We start from the raw sequence: 22,653 nt of genomic DNA, 5'->3' as shown, positions 1-22,653 counted from the left end.
ACAGACGTGAACTGAATTCAAAACTTTTATGTTATATATACATCTATATGTTTTAGTGTTTTACAAATTCTCATAAGTGGACCACAACACGTATTTCAGTTAAATTATATAAGAGCTATAAGAAAAAAAAAGCCAGTCTCAACTTAATACATGTGTAGTATCCATATCCCATACATACTATTAACCTATTTACCTATATAGAAGTTTATACGTCATCTATTGGAGTAAAACATTTGACCTACTATGCGAGAATAAACCGACAAACAATGTAATATTGTATTATAGCAAATCGATATTATCATGTCAATTTACTAAATTTCGATGTGGTGAAATTTAAATGTTGGGCTCAAATATTTTGTCCGATATCCAACGGTTTAGAATGCCTAAAGTCTGTGTAACACATCCAACTTTATTCGGCCTTCATATAGGTTTATTAAGTTTATTATAGATGAGTATTTTCTAACAAATCGTCATCAAAAAATATTATCAATTATTATTTTGGAACGAGTTAAAAGAATAAATTATTAAAAGAATAAATTATCGACTGCGTGACGTATAACAATAATAACTTGACAGATGATCAGTATAATATACTATTATATTATTATATTACTCAAACATATACACACACAATAAAATTGTATTCAAATTGGTTTTAAACATAATGATCGCCGATGGCCGACTGCAGTTAAAAAACTATATACATAATAATGATCACTATAGGTACACCATGTACAATATATTACATATTTTATTATATGGATGGACGTCAAACAAAGTTGTTCGATTTCCCTTTTCTGACGACGGTCCTTTCGATTTTCTTAAAAAACTAACCGCCCATAACTCCTGACCTGACAACAACATAATATATCCATTTGCCGATGACCTTCTGGACCGAGACGTCGGCGACCGACAAAGGCCCGAGACTGGCCAGCCGGCCGACTGGCACACGCATACAATGGAAATATTATTACCTTACATATACGACTCGGCGGCGTGGCGGTCGACGACAAAACGAAGATAATCGTTTTATTTTCAATCAACCCTTTCGTCCTACATAATATTATATAGTTTATACGTGCCGCCGCCGACATGACCTTGTTACGGAGGGCACACGCTATACGTGTTATATTATTATTACACATCTTATTATTATACATAAGTACCCGCCGTTTATATACCTTAATACCTATATAACGTACATACATAATAATAATACAATATAAAATTATCATAAAGAGATAATAACGCCGCGCGAGAGGGTGAAACGAGACCGGTCGTCCTTCACGCGTAATTTCGGGTCAATCACATCTGACCCCGTACAGACTGTGGAAGACCCTTAAAAAAAAATAATAAAAATATTTGTACACACACTTGCGTTCTGTAACGAACCCACTGACGCCGCCGCCGTCACTGTATACTTATCCCATTTATTACATGCCTACCTAAATGTACGCGATGAGGTATTTTTCATTTTTTTAATGTGGTTTTTACAACGCCCCTCCACCGGGTCAAAGACTCGCGCCGCCTCGGTGTATTGACCTATATAAATTATACCGCTGCCGGACAAAGGCATTTAATACCGCCGCGGGCCGTATGTGACTTTATTGAATGCGATTATGGAGACCGTATAATATTGTATTCGTATATTATCATGATACCTGCACATAGCACACTGCACGGCGTTAATAAATAATAGTATGGCGTTAGGCATCCCGCGTTGCGTCGAATATAATAATAATAATTATTATTATTGTTACGAATTCAATGGCCGGGTTGTCGACCTCGCCGCCGCAGTGCGTCGCAAAAATTTTAAGTGGGACAAAAAACAAAAAAAAAACGGCTGCAAATTAAAATGTAAGCAACCGAATTGCGCGTTACAATAGTTATATATTTCGTTGACGTGTTCAAAACGGAAAAAAACAAAAACATCCGACGAACAATATTTGCGATGAATGACGATAATAATATTACGTATGTCCGGTATGTGGTACCTACCATGTCGATTGCAACGACGCGTATGAAACCGTTTCGCGTGCGCCTGAACCGGTGCCGGGTAGGCAACGCATTTTGCACGTGTACACCAGGAACAAGGTACAAGTATTATTCGGGCGGAGATTAGGTGCCATTTCGGTGAAATAGGTTCTAAACTATTATTGCCGTCACCCGGAGACCACGGCGGTAGAAAATTAAAAATCGTTTGAATTAAAATAGTATTTTCTGATCGAAAACGTCAACAAAACGATCGAGACGCTCATGGTGGCCTATGCCGTCGTCGTACGTCTCTATTCGACGTTTAGTCGCGTGCTACTATAGTTGCGGATTGACACCTAGAGCGCGCCACCGCACACACGTTCGCATCCGTTTACAAGCTATCGTCAGAAACAAAACCACAAACTCGTCGACAGCAATCAATGAACAGGAATAATATTATTATATTAATTTCAAACACATAATATTATGTTTTTTCCTGCGATGAGATTGTATTTAAACAACAATAATATTATGGGGTAAATAATACATATAATTAACGAATCAAAGATTTTAATTTTTACGAATTCACGACAAGAAAAATATTTAATTCACATTCGGTTAAAGAATATCATCGACCGCAGGAGATTTTCCGGAGATCGGAGCTACAAGAAAAAGGAAAACGATAGAAATCAAAATAATTACCTCGACGAAACCTGCGGCAGTGCGATCGATTTTTATCACCCGTGACAGGGGTGGTCTTCAATCAGCGGGCCACCCCTTTGGTCTTTGCGGACCCGCGCACTCATTTCAAACAAAATATTAGTATTTTTAAATACGTTTTTCATCGTTTAATACAATACATTGTTATTGGGCACGCGGAATTTTTGAAAAAATAAAAAGTGGTCCGCTGCCTAAAAATGTTGAATACCCCTGCTGTCCTATGCAGACAACGATACTTTCAAAGCGACGACCCTCCGCGTCGGCGGTGGACTTTTATTATTACGAGCGGCGTTCGGGTGCGCATCCGTTCCCCACGGGCCCGCTCAGGGCGACTACCACAACCACGGTCACGGCGGCCGCGCCCTTGAGATACAAGTTCAAGGGCTACCCCTATATTATTATGTAAAAACGTAATATCCGCGTCACCGAACGTCGTCAATTATTCAAACGCAACGCCGAGCAAACCGACGTCTGTCTCCGAGATAATAATATCGTACCTATCGTCGACTATGCGGGCAGCGGGCAAATCGTATTAGTTTCGAATAACCATTCAAGTTCGAGCACTAATAGCACTATTGTCTTACAACAACAAATACGTTTGAAATCCGCTTTGGAACATTTATCACAACAATATACGCACAATATACGACACTACGTACAAAATAATTACGTCGCTAAGCGTAAAAAAGGGTCATTGGTGCTAATCGGGCGGGCTATTAGAACCACCAAAACTATGCCACGTTACCCTGAATAAAGTCCTCATCAAGTTTATAAGTAAATATAATTTTTTTTCTTTAATTTATTAGTTATTTAAAATTTTGTTTTCGATGTTTTTGTGTGAGGTAATATTTGTTTCTGAGAGGTGATATAAATACAGATTACAGACGATAATAATATTGTATTTTATTTTGTTAGGAGAAAAATATGTAACGAACGACTCAGCCATGAAATATTTTACCGCAAAATACCTAAGTGTATTTGTCAGCTACTCCGTTTGCTTAGTAGATATAAAATGTAAATTATGTAATTCATGTAAAAATTTAAAATAATAATTGGTATTTGTATGTTGATAAAATGATAACTGTAGATAAGGATCTAAGGCTACGCCACGCGGTTTTTTGATCAATACTATAGGGGGACTCAAGTTCGTCCAAAATAATTTGAGCTATTTTCGCCTATAGTAAGGATGATATAATAACAATAACAATAATAATTTTGACTTTAGCGTAGACGGTACATATTAATATCATAACAATATAATATTATAATAGTGTTGCATAGTGGAAAACGCCCACTACTGCAGCGACTCGTACCACTACGACTACAACAACACTGCTGTATTATACACCACCACCGCCGCCGCCGGACGTAGATGACGGTGGTGTGGCATCGTTGACGCGCGGTCAACAACCGCGCGCGCGAAACGTGACCGCATAAAAAAATTCATGCGGTCCGCCGCCGAGTGGGCGAGCAGAAGACTTGTGGGAGGGGGGGAGGCGAGGAGGCGAGCAGGAGAACGCGTTAACATCGCGGGAAATTCGAGTACGGGCGTCTCCTCTAAAACCGTGCGCGTTTGACGAGCGTTTATAAATTTCATTTTTACGACGGGTTTCTCGCGCGACAACGGAAGCCGTTGGAAAACGATATTATATTATTTTTCCAACATAGAACGCCGCGAGGGTGGAGGCCTACGAAATACATATACAATATATAATATATATATATAAACAACAATAACAACGCTGCATCGGAATGACTGCAAAGGTCTGCGTGCGTACACATAACGCGGGGGAGTGTACGCGCGCGAGCAGGCTGGGGCGTTGCTATGGACACGAGACGGTTGTTTACTGCGCGGCGACGGGGGACCTGCCGGTGCAGACGAAACCGCCGCGGTCGCCGGCTATAAGCTTATACTTAGCCGGTTGCATCGCGCTTCCGACAACGACGGCGGCCCGGCGCGCGCTTTTTATATATACGCACGCACGCACCCACACCCCTTTTCTCGTCTCGCTATTTCTCTACCCCTATTTTTATTTTATCCCTCATCTCTCCCTGTCTCTCCACTCCCTCTCACTCCCGTCGCCCTCCCTAAACGCGCGCACTAAACTTATTTTTAAGGGTTCCCAGACGCGCCCCGCTATGTATATACTATATATACACATACACACAAACACCCATAGTACGCTGACGCACCCCAAGCGTAGACTATATACGCGTATAAGAAGCAATCGATACGTCGCCGGTGCGAAGACTGCATTTACGACGACGCCGACATGGCGGGACAGGATTACTAAATAATACTACGAAACCATTTTATTACTACCAGTAGTAGTAGTAGTAGTAGTAGTAGTAGTAGTAGTAGTAGTAGTAGTAGTAGTATACTACAAGTGATTCTTCGCAGACAAAAATTATTCAAGTCGAATGCCCATGCACGTGTTCCAACCGAACATTTTTGTAATAGAATATAATGTTTGACATAATATTATACGTCGTGTGACGCGAATTATATTTAATGAAATTACGACGAGACTGTGTACACGCGTAATACTAAACTATAGACGAGTAAATCGATTATGAATGCTGTACTGCAGATAGAGACCATTGCAGTCGTCCAAGGAAGTATTAAACATAAACAGTGAACACGTATTATTATGGAAACCAGGGTGTGTCATCTCGGTGTGTCTACGACCGTGTCTCGGGGTGTACCCACTCGAGCGTTGACTCGCACGCTGCGGCGCCGAACCGTGTCAGTCGAAAACACCAAAAATGTATATTATAACGTAATGAAATATTATACAAAGACCGTTTATCTATGTGACGTATAATATTTATATTCGTCTATACCAAGGTTACGTATACGTTTTTTTTTTTTTAATTCTAATTCTTATAATCGAATCACACTCCGCGCGGCAAGTAAATAATATCGAGTGCCCCTTCTCCAGATCTATTCCATAAGATTGCCAATGATGGAGTTCAATTGATTTGGCCGTGAATTTTATATTATATACGTTGCGGTTTCAAAGTCACTCGATGGCGGCGCGTATACGATAAAATACAATATATATATTATGTATACGAGGCTAGACTCTCGCAAGGCGTTTCGCCGGTCGATCGACCGAATTAAATAATAATATACCTACATATAGCTATATATGATACACAGATATAGCACATATATGGCGTATAAACGACGAACACCGACTACGCGGATTATCGATTTACTTCCACCCTCGGCGAACGGCCTAAAATCCAAACTCTTCACGCTCTAGGAATGCGCGATACACACACGCATAATAAAATATAATATTATAACATACAACACGTACGCGGCGGCATAGATGGCGGGGGCTGGCTATGAGCATAATATATTATAATAATTCTGACGGATACACTACGTTAAACATGCACGCGGGTTGTTTTTGGAGACATGTGCGAAATATTTCGTAGAGTGAAGATATAATATTATATAGACCACGTTGTGGGAGATAAAAGAAAAAATAATGTAGGCGCGCGCGCGCGCGTGTGTGTGTATTATTGTTGTTGCCGACGTATTGCACAACAGCTGCCGGATGGAGAAATAAATAACAATTGGGACGTCCCCGACACCACCGTCACCGTCTACAACCCTATCGCGGATTTTTACCCTTTCTCGCCATTATCGTCTGCGGTGCAAAAGAAAAATACCATATAACATGTGTTCTACGCGACCTTCGTTTTTCAGGTATATAGAATAATGAAATAATTATTATTGTTGTTGATTGTTCGTGTTCTACTCTTTCACACAAAAAAAAAAATCGTACTATGGGTACCAATATTGCGTTCACCTTCCGCAGCCGCTGCTGCAGACGTCGTCGTCGTCATCATCATCGCCGTCATCGTCGGAGAGGTCGACCTTCTGTCGGGGCAACAATACCGGCGTGAGATGACCGTGAAACTATACGATACTTACCTGTTTAGGTGCTCGCCCGGTTAAGAGGTTAATAAAAAAAACAAAGCCATATATTATTATATTTATATGTGTAACAGCCTTGGACCCGAAATATCCCCAGACGTTTCCCTTTCTTGGACCCTTAGCGAAGGTCACTGACCATTTTTTTTCACTCGAAAAATTTCAATGTCGACCCCCGTGGTTTTATGACCGCGGAAAGCGTTTTCGTTTTCTACATGTTCACTATTATTATACTTGAACATTTTATTATTATATTATATTATGTACACGCGATAATACGCCCGTCGTCACAGTGATGTATGTATGTGGTACCGGCTGCGACGCAACGACTGCGCGGTGGGTATAATAATAAATAATAATATTATAAAGAAGAGTCGCTTCCCGAATGAAAGACAGAGGGAAAAAAAAGTGAAACCTCGCGGAGACGCCCTTCGGGACAAAAACGCACCCGCAGGGTGTTTATAAACGAGCGCGCGCACACGCACACGAACGCAACCCCATTTTTGGAGGTCGAAAGGGTTGCGGGTGTGCACACTCGCGTATATAGATGCAGCACACATATGTATATATATATGTATTTATTATATAATATACAAGTACAAATACTATGTCCTTTCGCACCTGATGTTTTTTGCGCGCACTCCTCTCCCTCCCTCCTTTTACTCCCAGCAGATGGAAATCGGGTGTATAACGCAACGAGCGAATGTATATAATAATAATATAATATAATATAACATATTATTATTATTATTATTATTATACATAATAATATATTATATTATTATATTCACTATAATGTAAAACATTATACAATATGCGCTATTGTGCCCGCAGTAGCCGCGTCGGCGGCACACCTGAACGAAATAATATAATATCGAGGAGAATGGAAGGAAGAGAGAGAAAACATCCCTCGCGCCATTTCGTCGTCATCGTCGACGGCGGGGGCGGGTGACGCAACCACCCGGCCGGCCCGCATTAATATGTGTACCGTGTGACTACCGTCGTGGCCAAGTTCGGCGGCGCACGCAACGCGCAAACATTGACCTTATATTATATTATTATTATACCGCAGCCGTCGCCGCCTGCACCGCTGCAGCCGGCGGCGGATGGTTCACTGTCCTTCGTAGATCATTGGACTTCCCTCTCCACGTGCTTACCTATACTCTGTAATAATATTTTTACCCTTGCCTATTGCACACTTACACACACACACACACACACACACACAATAATATATACATTATACAACCTAACAACCAACTCCGATCCACGCGAATGACGTACCCGACGTACCATTGCGCGATAAACATTGCGTTTTCATGTATTTAGTACGACGCAAAAAAAAAAAACATTCCTGTTGCGCCGGGTTAGTAGAAGTGTATCTAAAACGAATGTTGTTTGTTGTTTTTTTTTTTGTGGTAACGACCAACTCGTTCTATACCACCGGAAACTATATATATACATACACGGTGAGACCGATCGCGATTCGTCAGGGTTTTACTATACGTTTATATCTATAAATATAATATAATATATTAATATAGGAGACGCGCGTCAAATGTGTGATGTACGTATTATTGACCCGAAAGTCTGACTAAAATTAAAAACGATTTCCAGTACATTTCTATATTTACTCGAGCGCCCGGGAAAAATAAAAAAAAATATTCAATGATCGTCGTCTTTCCTGTTCCGCAAACGCCACCGTGCCGCCGAAATTCCATCATAATATAAATCATAATAATATAATATGTTATAGATAGTGCACGTTCGCCTTATCTCGTGTCAATATTAAGGTCGAACAAATTAAATCATATTATCTACGAGTATTGTAGTAATACAACGAGTATAAACAACATTAAATATGAAACGTAAAGACTAATACAACAGAAAGGTATAATACACATGTTACGTTTTCTGATAGGAGCAATATTTCAAATTTAAACCGATTAAATATTAATCAGATAAGTTATGATTGTAAACACACACAATCGTATTGTCCAGATGTTATATAAATTCGATGATTATATTGTGTTATCTTAAAATTTGTAGAAATAGAATTTTAACAATAATAATTACAACATTATTACAATAGATGGCACACTTTAAAGTTTAAACATACATCGGGCTAAAATTAATATTGGCTATTCTAAATTACTGCAGCAACAAAATATATCAACAAATTAATATGGCTTCTCATACGTGAGGAAAAACGGCCACTGGCTAAACACGCGATTATAAATATTCATAAAATATACAAAACGAATATCGAAGAAGCTACTGAAGTGAAAGTGGTACTGACATCTGTGGGCGCACGCGGCTCTTTCAGAATTTAGGATCCTTTCATTTTTATTTTTTGAAAATGTATTTTAATTTTTTTTTCTTACAGTACGAGGTCACCACTCATTACTTTCTCGACTAATAATTATTCTCATGGTACATAAAATTATAACTATCTCGTATACAATAAATTAAATTAATTTATAACTTCATAATTATTTGTAGATTATTTACAATAAATTATCGTTTACACATACATTGGTATCAAATTATTATTATTGTTGTACTTATTTTATAAAATCAAATTTAATAAGAAATTATTGATAATTAGATATTAAACATTTAACAAAACTCGTCATTCGTATTCACGGATCACAATAATTATACTAAATTAATAAATACTTAATAACATATATTAACCTGCTGACTGCAGTTACCGCGCTGCTGGACCATGCATGATAGGTGCAGCGTTTAAGTTACAACGCGAACGTTTCAATTAAATGTTTAGCGGTCTTCCGGTCCAAGATTCTGATGTCAGTACTTAATTATATAATAATAATTGTTAATTAGGTACCTACGTCGTCGGAAGGTCAGAAGTGATAATATTTCTAGCGACGAAATACAATATAATCAAATTCACGAGAGAAGTGAATTATTAGGTACTCCCTTATGTTTTACAATAAATTCAAAAACACGATTTCTAATTGGAAAAATTGAGACAGTGTTTGACGGAGGAAAAAAATTACCGTCATAACAATAACAAACGAAAAGTTAATAATAATCATTGCAAGCCGAGCAGAGTGGCAATATTCTCACGACGTTGCGAATAATGCCGTCGCCGCGCGGAGTGCGGTGGTTCCCCACCCACCAACACCACGGTTAAGGTCGCGACGAAAGTGTGTGCAATTTTTGCCGGTCTAGACGCGATCGCGACACTTTTCATCAGTGGGTTTCAAAACACACGTTGTCGTTGTTATTTTAATTACAAAACATGACATAATTTTATCTGATACGCACGTGGACCCGCCGCGCGTTATTGAAAATACATAAAATATTAATTATTGGTTTATGGTACGAATTATTATTATTCGATATAGATTCTCGGGAATGTTCTTTCGGGCGGCCGGACATTCGCGTGATATTATTACAATAAGTACCTACGCATTAATATTGTATTATTATGTAGGACACGCGTATTTTTCCGGGCCATAAAAAAATATAATTAATAATATACCGGTAATCGTATAAAAATAGATGTTTAGTGCCAAGCTGCAATCGCGCGCGACCTCGATGAGCGGCTATGCGCCGATAAAATATTATAGGAAAAAAAAAACTACGCGAACAGTAGTTGTCGAAGTTCAAGTTTAAATTAACGTATGGCCCTGACGAAATAAATCGTAATAGCACTTGAAACGCAACGTAGGTAATGAGTAATTACGTACTACAATAACCGTGGGCCAGAATAAAAAAAGGGTTTCCTAAAACGTTTTCGATCAGACAAATCGCACTACAACAAACATACTCTTAACACAATATGTCATACATGTTTGAGAAAAATACATAACGATATAAATTACGACTGAAACCGAGGAAAACACTCGGTAGAGAGAAAAGCAGCCTGGGTATAAGGACATAAGGTGCATCCATAATAACATGATTTGACGATATCTTGGGAGTATTTTCGGCGCGCGTGAAAACGAAAGCAAAACCTTCACCTGTCCACCGAAAACCGTCGTTTCCCTTTCGGATCTTTCACCGGCGCGGCGCCACTTTCACTCTAAATACCTCTCCGCGACGGGACGACGACCGCGGCAACGATAGCACAAAACACAATAATTTCGAGCCGCACGCGCCTGCCCATAGTACACGGTGAGGGGGGGGGGGTTGTACCGAAATGCATTTTTCACATAATAAAAATTATACTTGGATGAAGACGAACGCGCGTATAGTATAAGATGACTGAACCAGATTATAATATACCTAGGTAATAATAAGCGAGATAACAATAAATGACGGTATTTACCCAAGTCCGGTATGGAGCTGGTCGGTTCCTCGGAGAGCATCGGAGGGCTTCGGCTGTACTCCGTTTTGATCGTCAGGGTGGCTGCCGACGGGACCGGCTTGCACCGGGGGCCCGGCGCGGCAGGTGGGCGCATCGTGGCCGCTGAAGACGACGGCGGAGCCGGTGGCAGCGAACAGCGTTGCTGTTGCTGTTGTTGTTGCTGTTGCTGTTGCTGTTGTTGTTGTTGTTGTTGTTGTTGTTGTTGTTGTTGCTGTTGATGTTGATGCTGTTGCTGCAGTTGCAGCTGAAGGTGATGGTGCTGCGCGGGCGGAGACGGTACTCCGCCGCTACCCGTCGAAGACGACACGACGCCCGGCGATTGCGGTACGCGAAAGTCACCCCCGTGTTGCTGCTGCTGTTGCGACGGCTGTTGTTGCTGTTGCTGTTGCTGCTGCTGCTGCTGTTGCTGCTGTTGGTGTCTTTCGGCGCTGTACACATGCATCAGTACGCCAGAGCTGGTGACGACTTGAGACAACTGCATTTCGGCGGTTCCCGCGGGGGAGGTGTATGACGCGCGTGAAAAAAAACGAGACCGAAAAATTCGACCGAACAAAAACAGAACGCAAATCAAAAAACCTTAACTCGCACACGACGGTATGATAATACAATATATTATCAGAATACGGAAAGATTATTGCCACGATAATCGTATAATTGTATCATCGCGATTCGCACGGCACAACGCACTTGTGGACGGTGTTCGACGGACGACGGCATGCGTGTACGTACTCGTTGCGGTGGACGACAGAGGAAAACAGACGGACGGACGGATGATTGTGGGCAAAAGACCCGGGAACGGTGAGATGAACGTAAAAAAAAAAAAATTCGAAAAACGAAAACGAAAAACGAAACAACACACTTCGCGCGCGCACACTGCACCGTGTGTACTCTCGTACAGTCGTCGTAAGTAAATTTGTCGTCGGAACGCACGCGGCGTGCTGCTACCGCTGGCGGACCGGGAATGAAAGTGAGCGCGTGTTGCGGCGGTGGTGTCTCCCCGATGTGCGCGGCGGCGGCGCGCTCTCGCTACACGGCGTGCGTGCGTGCGTGTGTGCGTGCGACGACGTGTGCGTGCGTGCGTCAACTTGTGCGTGCGTGCGAGCCGGTGCACGGCACGTTTGTGTGTGTGTGTGTATATGTGTGTGCGTGTGGTCGGGGGCCGCGTCGTGTTGGTTAGTAGGCCCCGCCGCCGGTTGCCATTCTACGTGTGCGTGTGTTCTGTGTACGTACGTGGTAGTGTGTGTGTGTGTGTGTGCGCCCGCGCTGTGCTAGACCCCGACCCGCGCTAGACCACGACCCGCCAGCCATGGCCACCACCGCCTCCGCCTTACCAGGCCGGCTGTGTGCTCCGCGCACCGGCCGCCGCCGCCGCCCGTGGCCTTGTCCTTGAAAAGGCTTCTGAACCCTGACCGACGGCCGAGCGGGTCGTGCGGGGGCGCGAGGGGAACGGCGTGGCACTGGCCGCCGCCACCGATGCGCGCTTGCGCTCTACGCGCCGACACACACTTTTTCCCTCCGTCACCAACGCCGCCGCCGCCGCCGCATCCGCTCGCGAGCGTTTACCCACACGGCCATCCGATCCCCTCCCCTAGAATAAAAATACGGCACGATAAAGCACGATCATAATAATAAAAATATACTCCACACACACACACACACACTCATGGTGCACTCGTGAACTTGGCAATCGGTTTACATCCTCCACCGACACCTCCAACGCCACCCACTCCTACCGCCGCTACCACCTCCTCGACGAACTTAGTCCTCCAAAGTGGTAATTTAATCGCCTCCCTCTTCCCCTCACCCCCAGCAGTATTGGCTTATTACGGCTCTCGCGTCTCGTAATAATAATAATATGATACGTTTCCCCCCACGTCATGTTTTTTTTCCGGTACGACGTGTAAATATTACTATAATTCATAATAATTTTAAATTATATTGTCCGGGAAATCTCAAATACGACATAATTAATAACAATTGTTATGAATTATATACGTCTTGTGTATCACACACGTCGATGGGTGACGATTACCGACCCGCGTTCGCGTTTCCGATTGGGCGTGTTGCCACTGGCCGAGGTGGTTAGGATTTCCTTTCGATTTTCTTCTCCCGCGGACGTGATAATATTATGGCGCTTGGTATGCTATTACTTTACCACACTATGCTTGTTTATATTATTATCTATCGAGACGATTTGCAACATCATCGTTATGTACACATAATATTATTATTATCATGACAATAATATGACCGACCTACGAGTTTGCACGTCGGAAAAAAGCGAAATATCGGAATACGGTTTTTTATCAATAACAAGAGACGGTCGCGTTACCGGTGAAAAACGGTTTTCGAATAGACATCTTCGTATCTGACGTGTATAATTTATTATTATCGATAAGAATAGGATTAGTTAGGGTAAACAAAACGATTTTCACTCGTGACTTTACTGGTAACAGTGGTAACCCCATAATATGACTCGTTATAATAATAATATAATATTGTTATGAGAATTGTATGAAAAACTATAATTAGCCTAAACTCAAGTTACCAATAGTCACTTGGAAATAATAATATTATCATAAAATACAGCAGAGAAGATTCTACGAAACGATTATTACTATAAATATTTCTAATTATACATCACTGTAACGTATATTATTCGACTAAAATAGTCAAATAATAATTCTTGGAAGCCGGCCCCCGGCGGCACTCGTACTTTCCGCGCTGTTGGGGTGACTCGGGGGTGTACACTATAAGCATTCTGAAAAGTTCTTAAAATAAATTTAATATAAATAGCTAAATTATATATTCAGTTTACGTTCTATCTAATCGGCCTATACGGTTGTCGTCGGGCAGGTTCAGAGACTAGAAACATCATAATTATATTACATAATAAACATTGCAACACCGCGATGGGTTTTTAGTTTTTACTTTTACTGCGAACGACGTGTTGAAAAAATAATCAAAAACAGAAAGTGTAATTTTCGATTTTTGAACGTTGTGCCGTTGTTCGAGGATTACACGTCAGGTGCCAAAGACGTATATCAGTCAATATTAATAATAACACCGCAAGTTCCTTTTGGGATAGATAGTTTCATACTCGACACATTTACGATCGTTATTTAGAATTTATCGTATATAATATATATTATAAACCTTGTTTTTATTATAACAGTCCGCGGCATCTATGGCCGTTGAACGTGACATTACATTATTATTTACTAATATACTTATGAAAGGGTGAGTAGGATATAATATTATACAGATTACATAGTATTTATTTACATAGTTAATAATAGAAACATTGGTCGAAAATAAATTACTGAAGAGGATATAAGTTAAAATTAAAAAACATACTTATGAGTAATAATATTATAATGGAGTTTTTGTATCCTGTTGATTTAGATGTATTGTGTTGATAAGGCGTGCTTCCGATAAGATTTGCGTGAGCTTGGAAAATATTATATTGTTCGGCACCGGGGTCAATGTTTCAGCTAGACTTACAGAGATTCTGAAATTTCTCCTATCTCCTTGTCGTAATAGAACTGCATTCAGTGCCGCAACTTAGTAATTTAGGGCCCCAGGGCAAAATTAAATTTCGGGCCCTACAACTATAGAGGGTACATAATAATATAAAATGCTGCTAGAAATTTTTTTTTTTGATAAAATTAAAAGGTATGATAAATGATTATTATTTTGTAAAACTATTGTATTCTATGTTTCTGTGGAAATGATATCTGTATTTATATATTTTATGTTATATATTTAAATAATTTTAATAAACTTAACAATATATTAATTCATACTTAATCAAATTTCATTTTTCTTGCTTTCATATTTGAAAAATTTGTTAATATTTTGTCCATATCAATTTCTTTTGTACGACGCTGTTCGATATTTAAAACTGAAATATTGGACAGTCGTTCTTGTCCAGTTGAATTCCTTAAATAGCTTTTTATTATTTTAAGTTTTGAAAAAGACCTTTCTGCTGTTGCAACCGTTACTGGCAATGTCAAATAAATTATACATGCTCCTAATACATCAGAGTAACTTGTAGCAAAGTCGTTTTCGAGAATAAATGAGGCCAGTGCTTGGATACTATTCAAATTTTTATTTTTTATAATTTCTTTGATTGATAGCAGTTGACTTGTTAAATCAGAACTTATATCTGATTGATACATTTGAATAAAGTCATATGATCCTTTAATAGTAATTTCATCTGGTCCTAAAAGTGTTTGAGGTTTCAAAAAATTGAAAATACTACAAACGTTATGTAAACCTTTAAATCGATCTTTAAGTTGACATATTATTGTGTCAACAACTGGTAAAAATACTTTTATTTTAAAATTATCTTGTGTGATATTCATTCGTCTGTCACCATCTACTTCATCAAAAAACAACCTTGCTTTTTTTTGGCGAACCACTTTGTCATCAGTTGGAATACCCCATTTAATTGCCAGGTTGCTTGCATTTTCAACTACACTACAATAGTCATTCCTTAGTTGCTGCATACAAGTATAGGCATCAGTCAATCTATCTAATGCTTTCTGGAGGTCAATGTCTTGCTTCTGCAAAAGTTTAGAGATACCATGCAAAGGACGCAATACTCGTTCCCACAAACATAACATAAGTAAAAATTCAAAAGATTCTATTTTTTTTTTAATTGAAATTGCCATATGTTTTTCATCTACTTTACTACTTGATAAACTCATATATGTTAATGATTTTATAACTTCTATATACCTTTGTTTTAATGCTGATACTGATGAATGCCTAGCCTCCCAGCGAGTAGGACAAACTTTTTTTAATACTTTAAGTCTAATTGTTTTGGCAGTGTCATCACCAAATGCAAGTGATGCCCATCTAGGACAACTAGAACTAAAAAAATTGAATATAGTTTGTAATGTTGTAAAAAAGTTAGTTGCAACTTGCGTCGATTTGGCTGCATCACAAATCACCAAGTTAAGGTTATGTGCGCAGCAATGTACATAATGTGCATTCGACACGGTAGAAGATATTCTTTGTTGCACTCCTGAATAAGCTCCACTCATTACTGCTGCACCATCATAACCCTGGCCACGACAATTTTGGATGTCTAAATTGTACTTTTTCAACACATCATAAATAAGATTTTCATAATCCTTTGAGCCATGGTTCTCTAATTCAAAAAACCCAAAAAAAGATTCTTTTACTTCAAATGATTTTGTTTCATAGTTTAAAACAACATAACGCAGTATAACACTCAATTGATCAATTTTTGTTATATCTTGTGTCGAATCTACTATTATTGAATAATATTTAGATCTTTTTACTTCGTTTGCTAATATATTTAATACTTCTGAGGATAATAAATGAATTAATTCATTTTGAATTTTCCAACTCAGGTATTTTATTTTATTATTTTCATTATTCAATAGATTATTTAAAACAGGATCAAAATCTGCCATTAGCCTTACAGTCCTGATAAAGTTTCCTTCTGTATTATTTATTTTAGTTTTACTGTTTTCGTTTCCTCGGAGAGCAGTATTCCCCGCAGTTAAAAATAAAATAATTTTGACTAATCTAATTAAAACATTTCTCCAAAAACTAGCTTCTTTAATAATTTTATCTTCCATATGTTTGTCTATAGTTTCGTTTTTTAACCAGCGTACTCGGACTTCAGTGGCTTGAATATGTTGTTGAGAAATTTCATGTGCTCCAATTTTTTCTCCAATATGGTGCCAATCATTAATTCCTAATATCCAATTTATTTTAAAATTTCTATTTTGCCTATCAGCGAAAAGCCAACATACTTCACAGTATGCACAATCTAAAATGACTGAATAGCATAACCATATTCTGGGTATACATAGTCCTGTATTTGTAGTTTTGTGATAAAACTGTGCTGAAAAACGTCTAAGGATGCCTTTTCCATCAGGGCTATAGGGAAATTCTATGTTGGTTGGTTTACATGGTCCATGCAATAAAATACTTCTCTTCAAATCAGATTTTACAGTATCAAACTCTTTAAAATGTCCACGGTCAGTTGGATAATCATTTGTTAAATCTAAACCTATAAATAAAACAAAATTTACTATACATATTATAAGATAGGTAATGAATATCAAAACTGTTTAACAGCTATATGAATATCTTTTTACATTTAATATCAATTGAAATAGATGTAATTATTATGATTATTAATTTATTCAGTTTAGTTTAAGTTTTAAGAAAACTATAGGTATTTTGAGAAATATATTTTACCTACCTGGTTTATCAAATATGCCTGACTCAGTAACATCACAAGTGTCAGACGATTCTACTTCATTATTTTCATTTTCACCTAGTTTACATTTTTACATTTTAATAATTTTGAAAAGTTTAATTTAGGTTCCTACCTGGTTTATCAAATATGTCTGGCTCAGTATCATCACAAGTCACAGACGATTCCAAATCAGTATTTTCATTTATTTTACTAATTAAGTTGGTGGAAAAGTTATCGACTAAAAGCAAAAAAATCACTTTATAAAATACAATAAACTAAAATGTTCATAACAATTTATAATGATAATATTATGAAGAAGTGAACAACTATAGTTTAGGCACCTACATAGGTATATCAATATAATAAATTAAACAACAAATGGAAATTGCAAATTATAAACAAAAAAAGTATGCTAAAACTATACTTAAATCACTAAGTAATAAATATCAACATAATTATAAATTATTCTACCTATTGAATATGATGTGTTTATCCTCATAGTTTTTTGTATAGTTTACATTTTTAAATTTTAATAATTTTGAAAAGTTTAATTTAGGTTCCTACCTTGATTATCAAATATGTCTGGCTCAGTATCATCACAAGTCCCAGACGATTCCACATCAGTATTTTTATTTGTTTTAATAATTACATTTTTGGCACACTTGTCAACTAAAATATTTAAAAAAATATCACATATTCACATCATATTATTTACAGTTGTATGCAGAATGTAATGTTATTACTAGGTAAATGTGTAAATAGTAAACTAAGTTTTTAGTAAACGACCTTCGTCTTAAGAAAATCTTAACTTCAGGAATTTTAACAACCACCCAGTATTTAATAATATATATTTACCACTTACCAGCATTATCCAAATTGTTTTTTACTACAAACATATTTAATGAACCTCTCAACTTCTTTATTTCTTCATCTTTTTTTATTCTCATTTTCCTTTTTGCTGAACCACTGAGATATTTTGACATTGTAAATATGATTAAAATAACTTATAAGTCAAGTATTAAAGTATTAACAGCAATGATTAATAAAAGTATTTTTTTATTAGCAATGCAAACTATTCAATGAAAAGTGAAAATTAAAAGTACCTAGTAGTAACTTGGTGATTATAAATTTGAAATAATTTAAAACACATAGAGGCATAAGCCATAAAGGTTAGTTCGGAAGATAATTGGTGAATTATTATTTTGTATGTAGGTACCTAAATGTAAACAAAAGAGATATTTTTATTCTATTTTTATTTTGCACTTTAGTGGTGCTTACTTTGGTCACAGAATAATGCTTTGGTTTATAAGACAAACTGAGTATTCAGTGTAGCCAACGCCAAGATGATCGGTGATTTTTTCATCATTAATCTTTTATCACAGAATAAATCTGTGAAATTGATTTGCCGCCAAAGACCTTATACTTATACCACAGACTTTTCATAGTTTGTGCCTAAAATCTAAATTATTATTTAAGCATAAGGTCTATGTTTACCGCATTATTACTTATCGATTATGAACTCCTTAATATTTAATATTTAAAATATTTCAATTCAAAATACATTTTTACAAAATCAAAAACCCGGAAAAATAATAATAGGATCCACCCATTATGGGCCCCCTTTGAAAAATTAATTTGGGCCCTCTGGCAGGGCTTTGCCCTGCTTGCCCTGGTGGTAGTTGCGGCACTGACTGCATTCTGTTTTAACCTGACAGCGAGAGAGACACCTCTACACAGCGTGATGAGCAAACGGGAGGGTCTCCTCTCTTAAAAAATAATATAGGTGAGTGAGGCGTTTATGTCCTAACCTTGTCAAAATATATCCGGTTAACCGTAACGTAATATTCTACTCCGTATTATAAGTATATCATAACGATTTCTAGAATAATAAATTATATAATATTATGAATATTATCATTGATTTTATTACAAAATTATCAGTGGTATTGTACATTATTGCATAGTTTAATTTATTGTGTTTTTATAATATAATGCAGGAATAAAAATATATAGGTTTGTAAAATCCAAGTCAACCTTCATAAAAAATCATGTCTAAATTATACAGGTTATATTGCACATAAACTCCCACATGCTATGGCGTTTGAAAATGTCAGCGTCAGGGGAGCTATTCTGATTGGTCAATTTATTATCATTTATCACTAACATATATTATTGTTTATCATAAAATATTATTATATTATAATAGTGGTTATTACATATTAATTTATTGTACGCGGTAGTCTTCTTGATTTTAGTGATTGTATCGACCTGCAATAACCTACAATATAAATTAGCCACAATAAAAAAAAGTCAGAAGTTTTTTAAGTACAACTGATAATATTAAATTATAAATATTACACAAAATACATGATGGTATAATAGTATTATTGACAATTTTCTTCAACGGCAATATTATAGATCAGCAGCGGTATAATATATTGTAACTTGTAAGACAGGCCGAAAGAAAAACGGAAATTTCATCTGCTCGTCTATAACGCGGTCGCTATAACCATGGACCACGGTAGGCTGTAGGTATAACCACGCATAGATTATATTGTAAAAACTAAAAACATACCCTTCTATGGGGCGTTAGGGCCTGTCTAATACTGTCCATAGTAACCACGATATGTCACGATGAAAGAATAGCAGGTTGTTTATCCTTTATGCTGTCTACAACGGTCTGCGGACGGTTAGGAATATATTCGTAGTTGTGGACTGTGGTAATAGCTTATTAAATACCTAATTAAATGTCAAAAATATAAGACTATCGGAGTTTGATTTTTATATAAGATCAAATTAATTTTGAAAAGAGTCTACCACACACAGAATATATTATGATATTACGTGACGATTTGAAGTGTTCGAACAGCAGAAACCCTATTGTTGTATCCCTATAGTGTGTCCAAAAATTAAATCTTTTGTCGTTATAATATATATGAGCTTATAGGAGGTTCTTCGTGAGGGTGAGACGTGAGATATACATTCAACTTATTAAATACGTTTCGACACCACTGACCAAATTCCCCCGTGACGCGACTAGGCTCAGGTTAGATTTTGTATATTATAAATAGCCACGTAGAACATGGGACATGGGTACATATATTATGTATTATAAATATAATAATAATAATAATATTATGTGTCGGGTGTAGTCAATGGCCTTGAGTGGTCGGCATTTTGAAAAGTAAAAAGAAAATGTATTTATAGCTTGTCGAAATTTAAAACTGAAGGCTGATGAGTCCTGGAAGACAATAAATGTTTGTACCACTTTCACTCGAGCACTCTTCAACGACTCCGGTTTTAATCACATTCACGAGAGTGTTTCGATCATTTTTCCTTCAATGAACTCACTCGCTCCCTCTCTCTATATCCGTCTCTCACATACACTCCACAACACTCTCTCATACTCTCTCTCTCTCTCTCTCTCTCTCTCTCTCTCTCCTTTCCGTTATATTTACACCGAATAACAGCCGCGTCTATTATCGCTTGGTTGTTTACTATAAAACATAAATATTGTTGTTATTAATTTGTTTATGACGTTTTTATTATTAGTTATTACTTGTTAGTTATGCAATAAGTCAGAACTTATTAGTTATTACATATTATTACATTTGGTTGTTAAATACTTCAATCACACCGTATTAATTTAAACATAAAAATACACAAATACATCTTATACAAATGCTTGATCACATTTATGTATAAGTGCATACCTATGCAGTATGCATCTATGTCGTATGATATATCTCCACAATTTATAAATGCGTACTCATAGTTATTGATTGAATTAAAAACAATTTCATTATATTACTTTATTATTGTCATTTAAGTATAATTATTATAATTATAAATATTATATAGTTTATAGATATTAGGTATTATAGAAATATACATATTTCAATATAGGTATTTCATATGAGAAATATAAAAAAAAAACTATTTAATTAAGTTATAGTTTATAACTATAGAGTATAATAACGGTTATTACTTATAATAAACATAAGCTGGATAAAATCGTTTTTAATAATTCAACATTCCACAATAAATTGTAGTTAACACTGGGTTATTTAACCATACAGTAGGGTGACTATAGTTCCAATTAAAATTCGACGAAACATATAAATATATAATACCTACATATTGATAGTTGAAGAAATATAGTTATAACTTATAGATATATGAATATCGTACGTTATAATATAGTGTTTCACTATAGTGAAATCCAAATATGAATTAAGTAATAAGGAATAGAAAAAGTGTTTGTTGGGACAAAACAATGTTAATATTATTGAATTTTACTTCTACGGAATGTATAAGGTACCACTCTGTTAGTAAAACTAGTAAGTAAGTACTATATTTTACTTGGTGTGAAATTTATTTTTATAATCTTAATTGTTAGTAACTCTTCTTTCCGGGCTAGTTCATTAAGTATTTCGAATGCGTTCTTTTTTCGGTCACCGGCTATGGCCGTATGGTAAAATGTCCCCACACCCTCGTGTCCGCATCAGTACCAGAGTTATTTAAAGACTAAACAATTTCAGCCCCCCAAACAAATATATGTGACAGCCGATCGGTTCGTTTGGAACTATTCCTAGGTCATCACGTGCCAAGACACAGAGTAATTTGTTTAAAAATAAAAGGAACGAACCTCAACAGACCCTCTGTTAAAAAGGGACATGGGGGCACGATGATAATTTTGTCCTGCGAAACACCTATTAGGTTACATGATGTACTTTAACATACGTCGGATACGTGTTTATGAAAGTAGGGGTTATACTGGCCGGAAAACTAGACCTTAGTGTCATACGGCTGAAATACGAATTTCTTTTAATTTTAATAAGAATTAATATACCTATGTACCAATAATATAACGCATTGCATGCTTTAACATATAAGTACGTATAAAAATCAAAAGAATAATTATATAAGTAAATAAAATTATGGATTAACAAAATAAAATGTTGGTTTTGAAAAACAGGTTAAACTTGTTAGACAAATAACTGATAACCGATTACTTGGTGACTGCAGGTGTCAATGTTTGATGACTTAAGTCTGTACTATATAGTGATTAATTGGGGTAATAATTAAATATCTCAAATAATAAATAAACACTAACTTCTAATTAAATACCCACAGTATTATGAAAGTCACTAACTACTCGCAGTAATAAATTTATAATCGCTTTTTGATGAATTTAAAACGGCATTTTTATATTAGTACTTATTAATTATTGATTTTTTTTTTTGGAGGAACTATGTACTGAAATGTTAAAAAAAATTGTAGGTTTACACACTAGATAAATAATATTTATATTATATATAAATATATATATTATATAATATGAACTTACATAATGTAATTATAATTATTATATTTCTCAATTTTAGAACAGGCTATTTGCTATTTTTTATTACCCTCTCATTTAGG

The 22,653-nt window shown here is 36.8% G+C and overlaps 2 protein-coding genes across 2 annotated transcripts in view; both read right to left on the bottom strand.

Moving 5' to 3' along the window:
* Window positions 1-11,963, bottom strand: part of LOC132951037 (ecdysone-inducible protein E75) — a 37,773-nt gene extending 25,810 nt beyond the window's left edge. Inside the window, 1 exon segment of the mRNA XM_061022723.1 lies at window positions 10,944-11,963. Within this exon segment, the coding sequence (XP_060878706.1) occupies window positions 10,944-11,463 (520 nt within the window). The 5' untranslated portion in view covers window positions 11,464-11,963.
* Window positions 11,964-14,304: 2,341 nt separating this feature from the next.
* Window positions 14,305-18,918, bottom strand: LOC132950525 (zinc finger MYM-type protein 1-like). Its single transcript, XM_061022024.1, has 5 exons — window positions 18,089-18,918; window positions 17,791-17,895; window positions 17,360-17,464; window positions 17,230-17,304; window positions 14,305-17,034 (listed from the first exon to the last, which is right to left on the bottom strand). Exons 1-5 carry the CDS (start codon window positions 18,207-18,209, stop codon window positions 14,789-14,791), a joined length of 2,652 nt encoding a protein of 883 aa, XP_060878007.1. The 5' UTR covers window positions 18,210-18,918; the 3' UTR covers window positions 14,305-14,788.
* Between the last annotated feature and the right edge of the window lie 3,735 nt (window positions 18,919-22,653).

Source organism: Metopolophium dirhodum, chromosome 8 (assembly GCF_019925205.1).
Source record: "Metopolophium dirhodum isolate CAU chromosome 8, ASM1992520v1, whole genome shotgun sequence".
In the NCBI taxonomy this organism is placed as follows: Eukaryota; Metazoa; Arthropoda; class Insecta; order Hemiptera; family Aphididae; genus Metopolophium; species Metopolophium dirhodum.
Note: the sequence above shows the minus strand (reverse complement) of the source record. Positions and strands in the feature narration are given on the sequence as shown.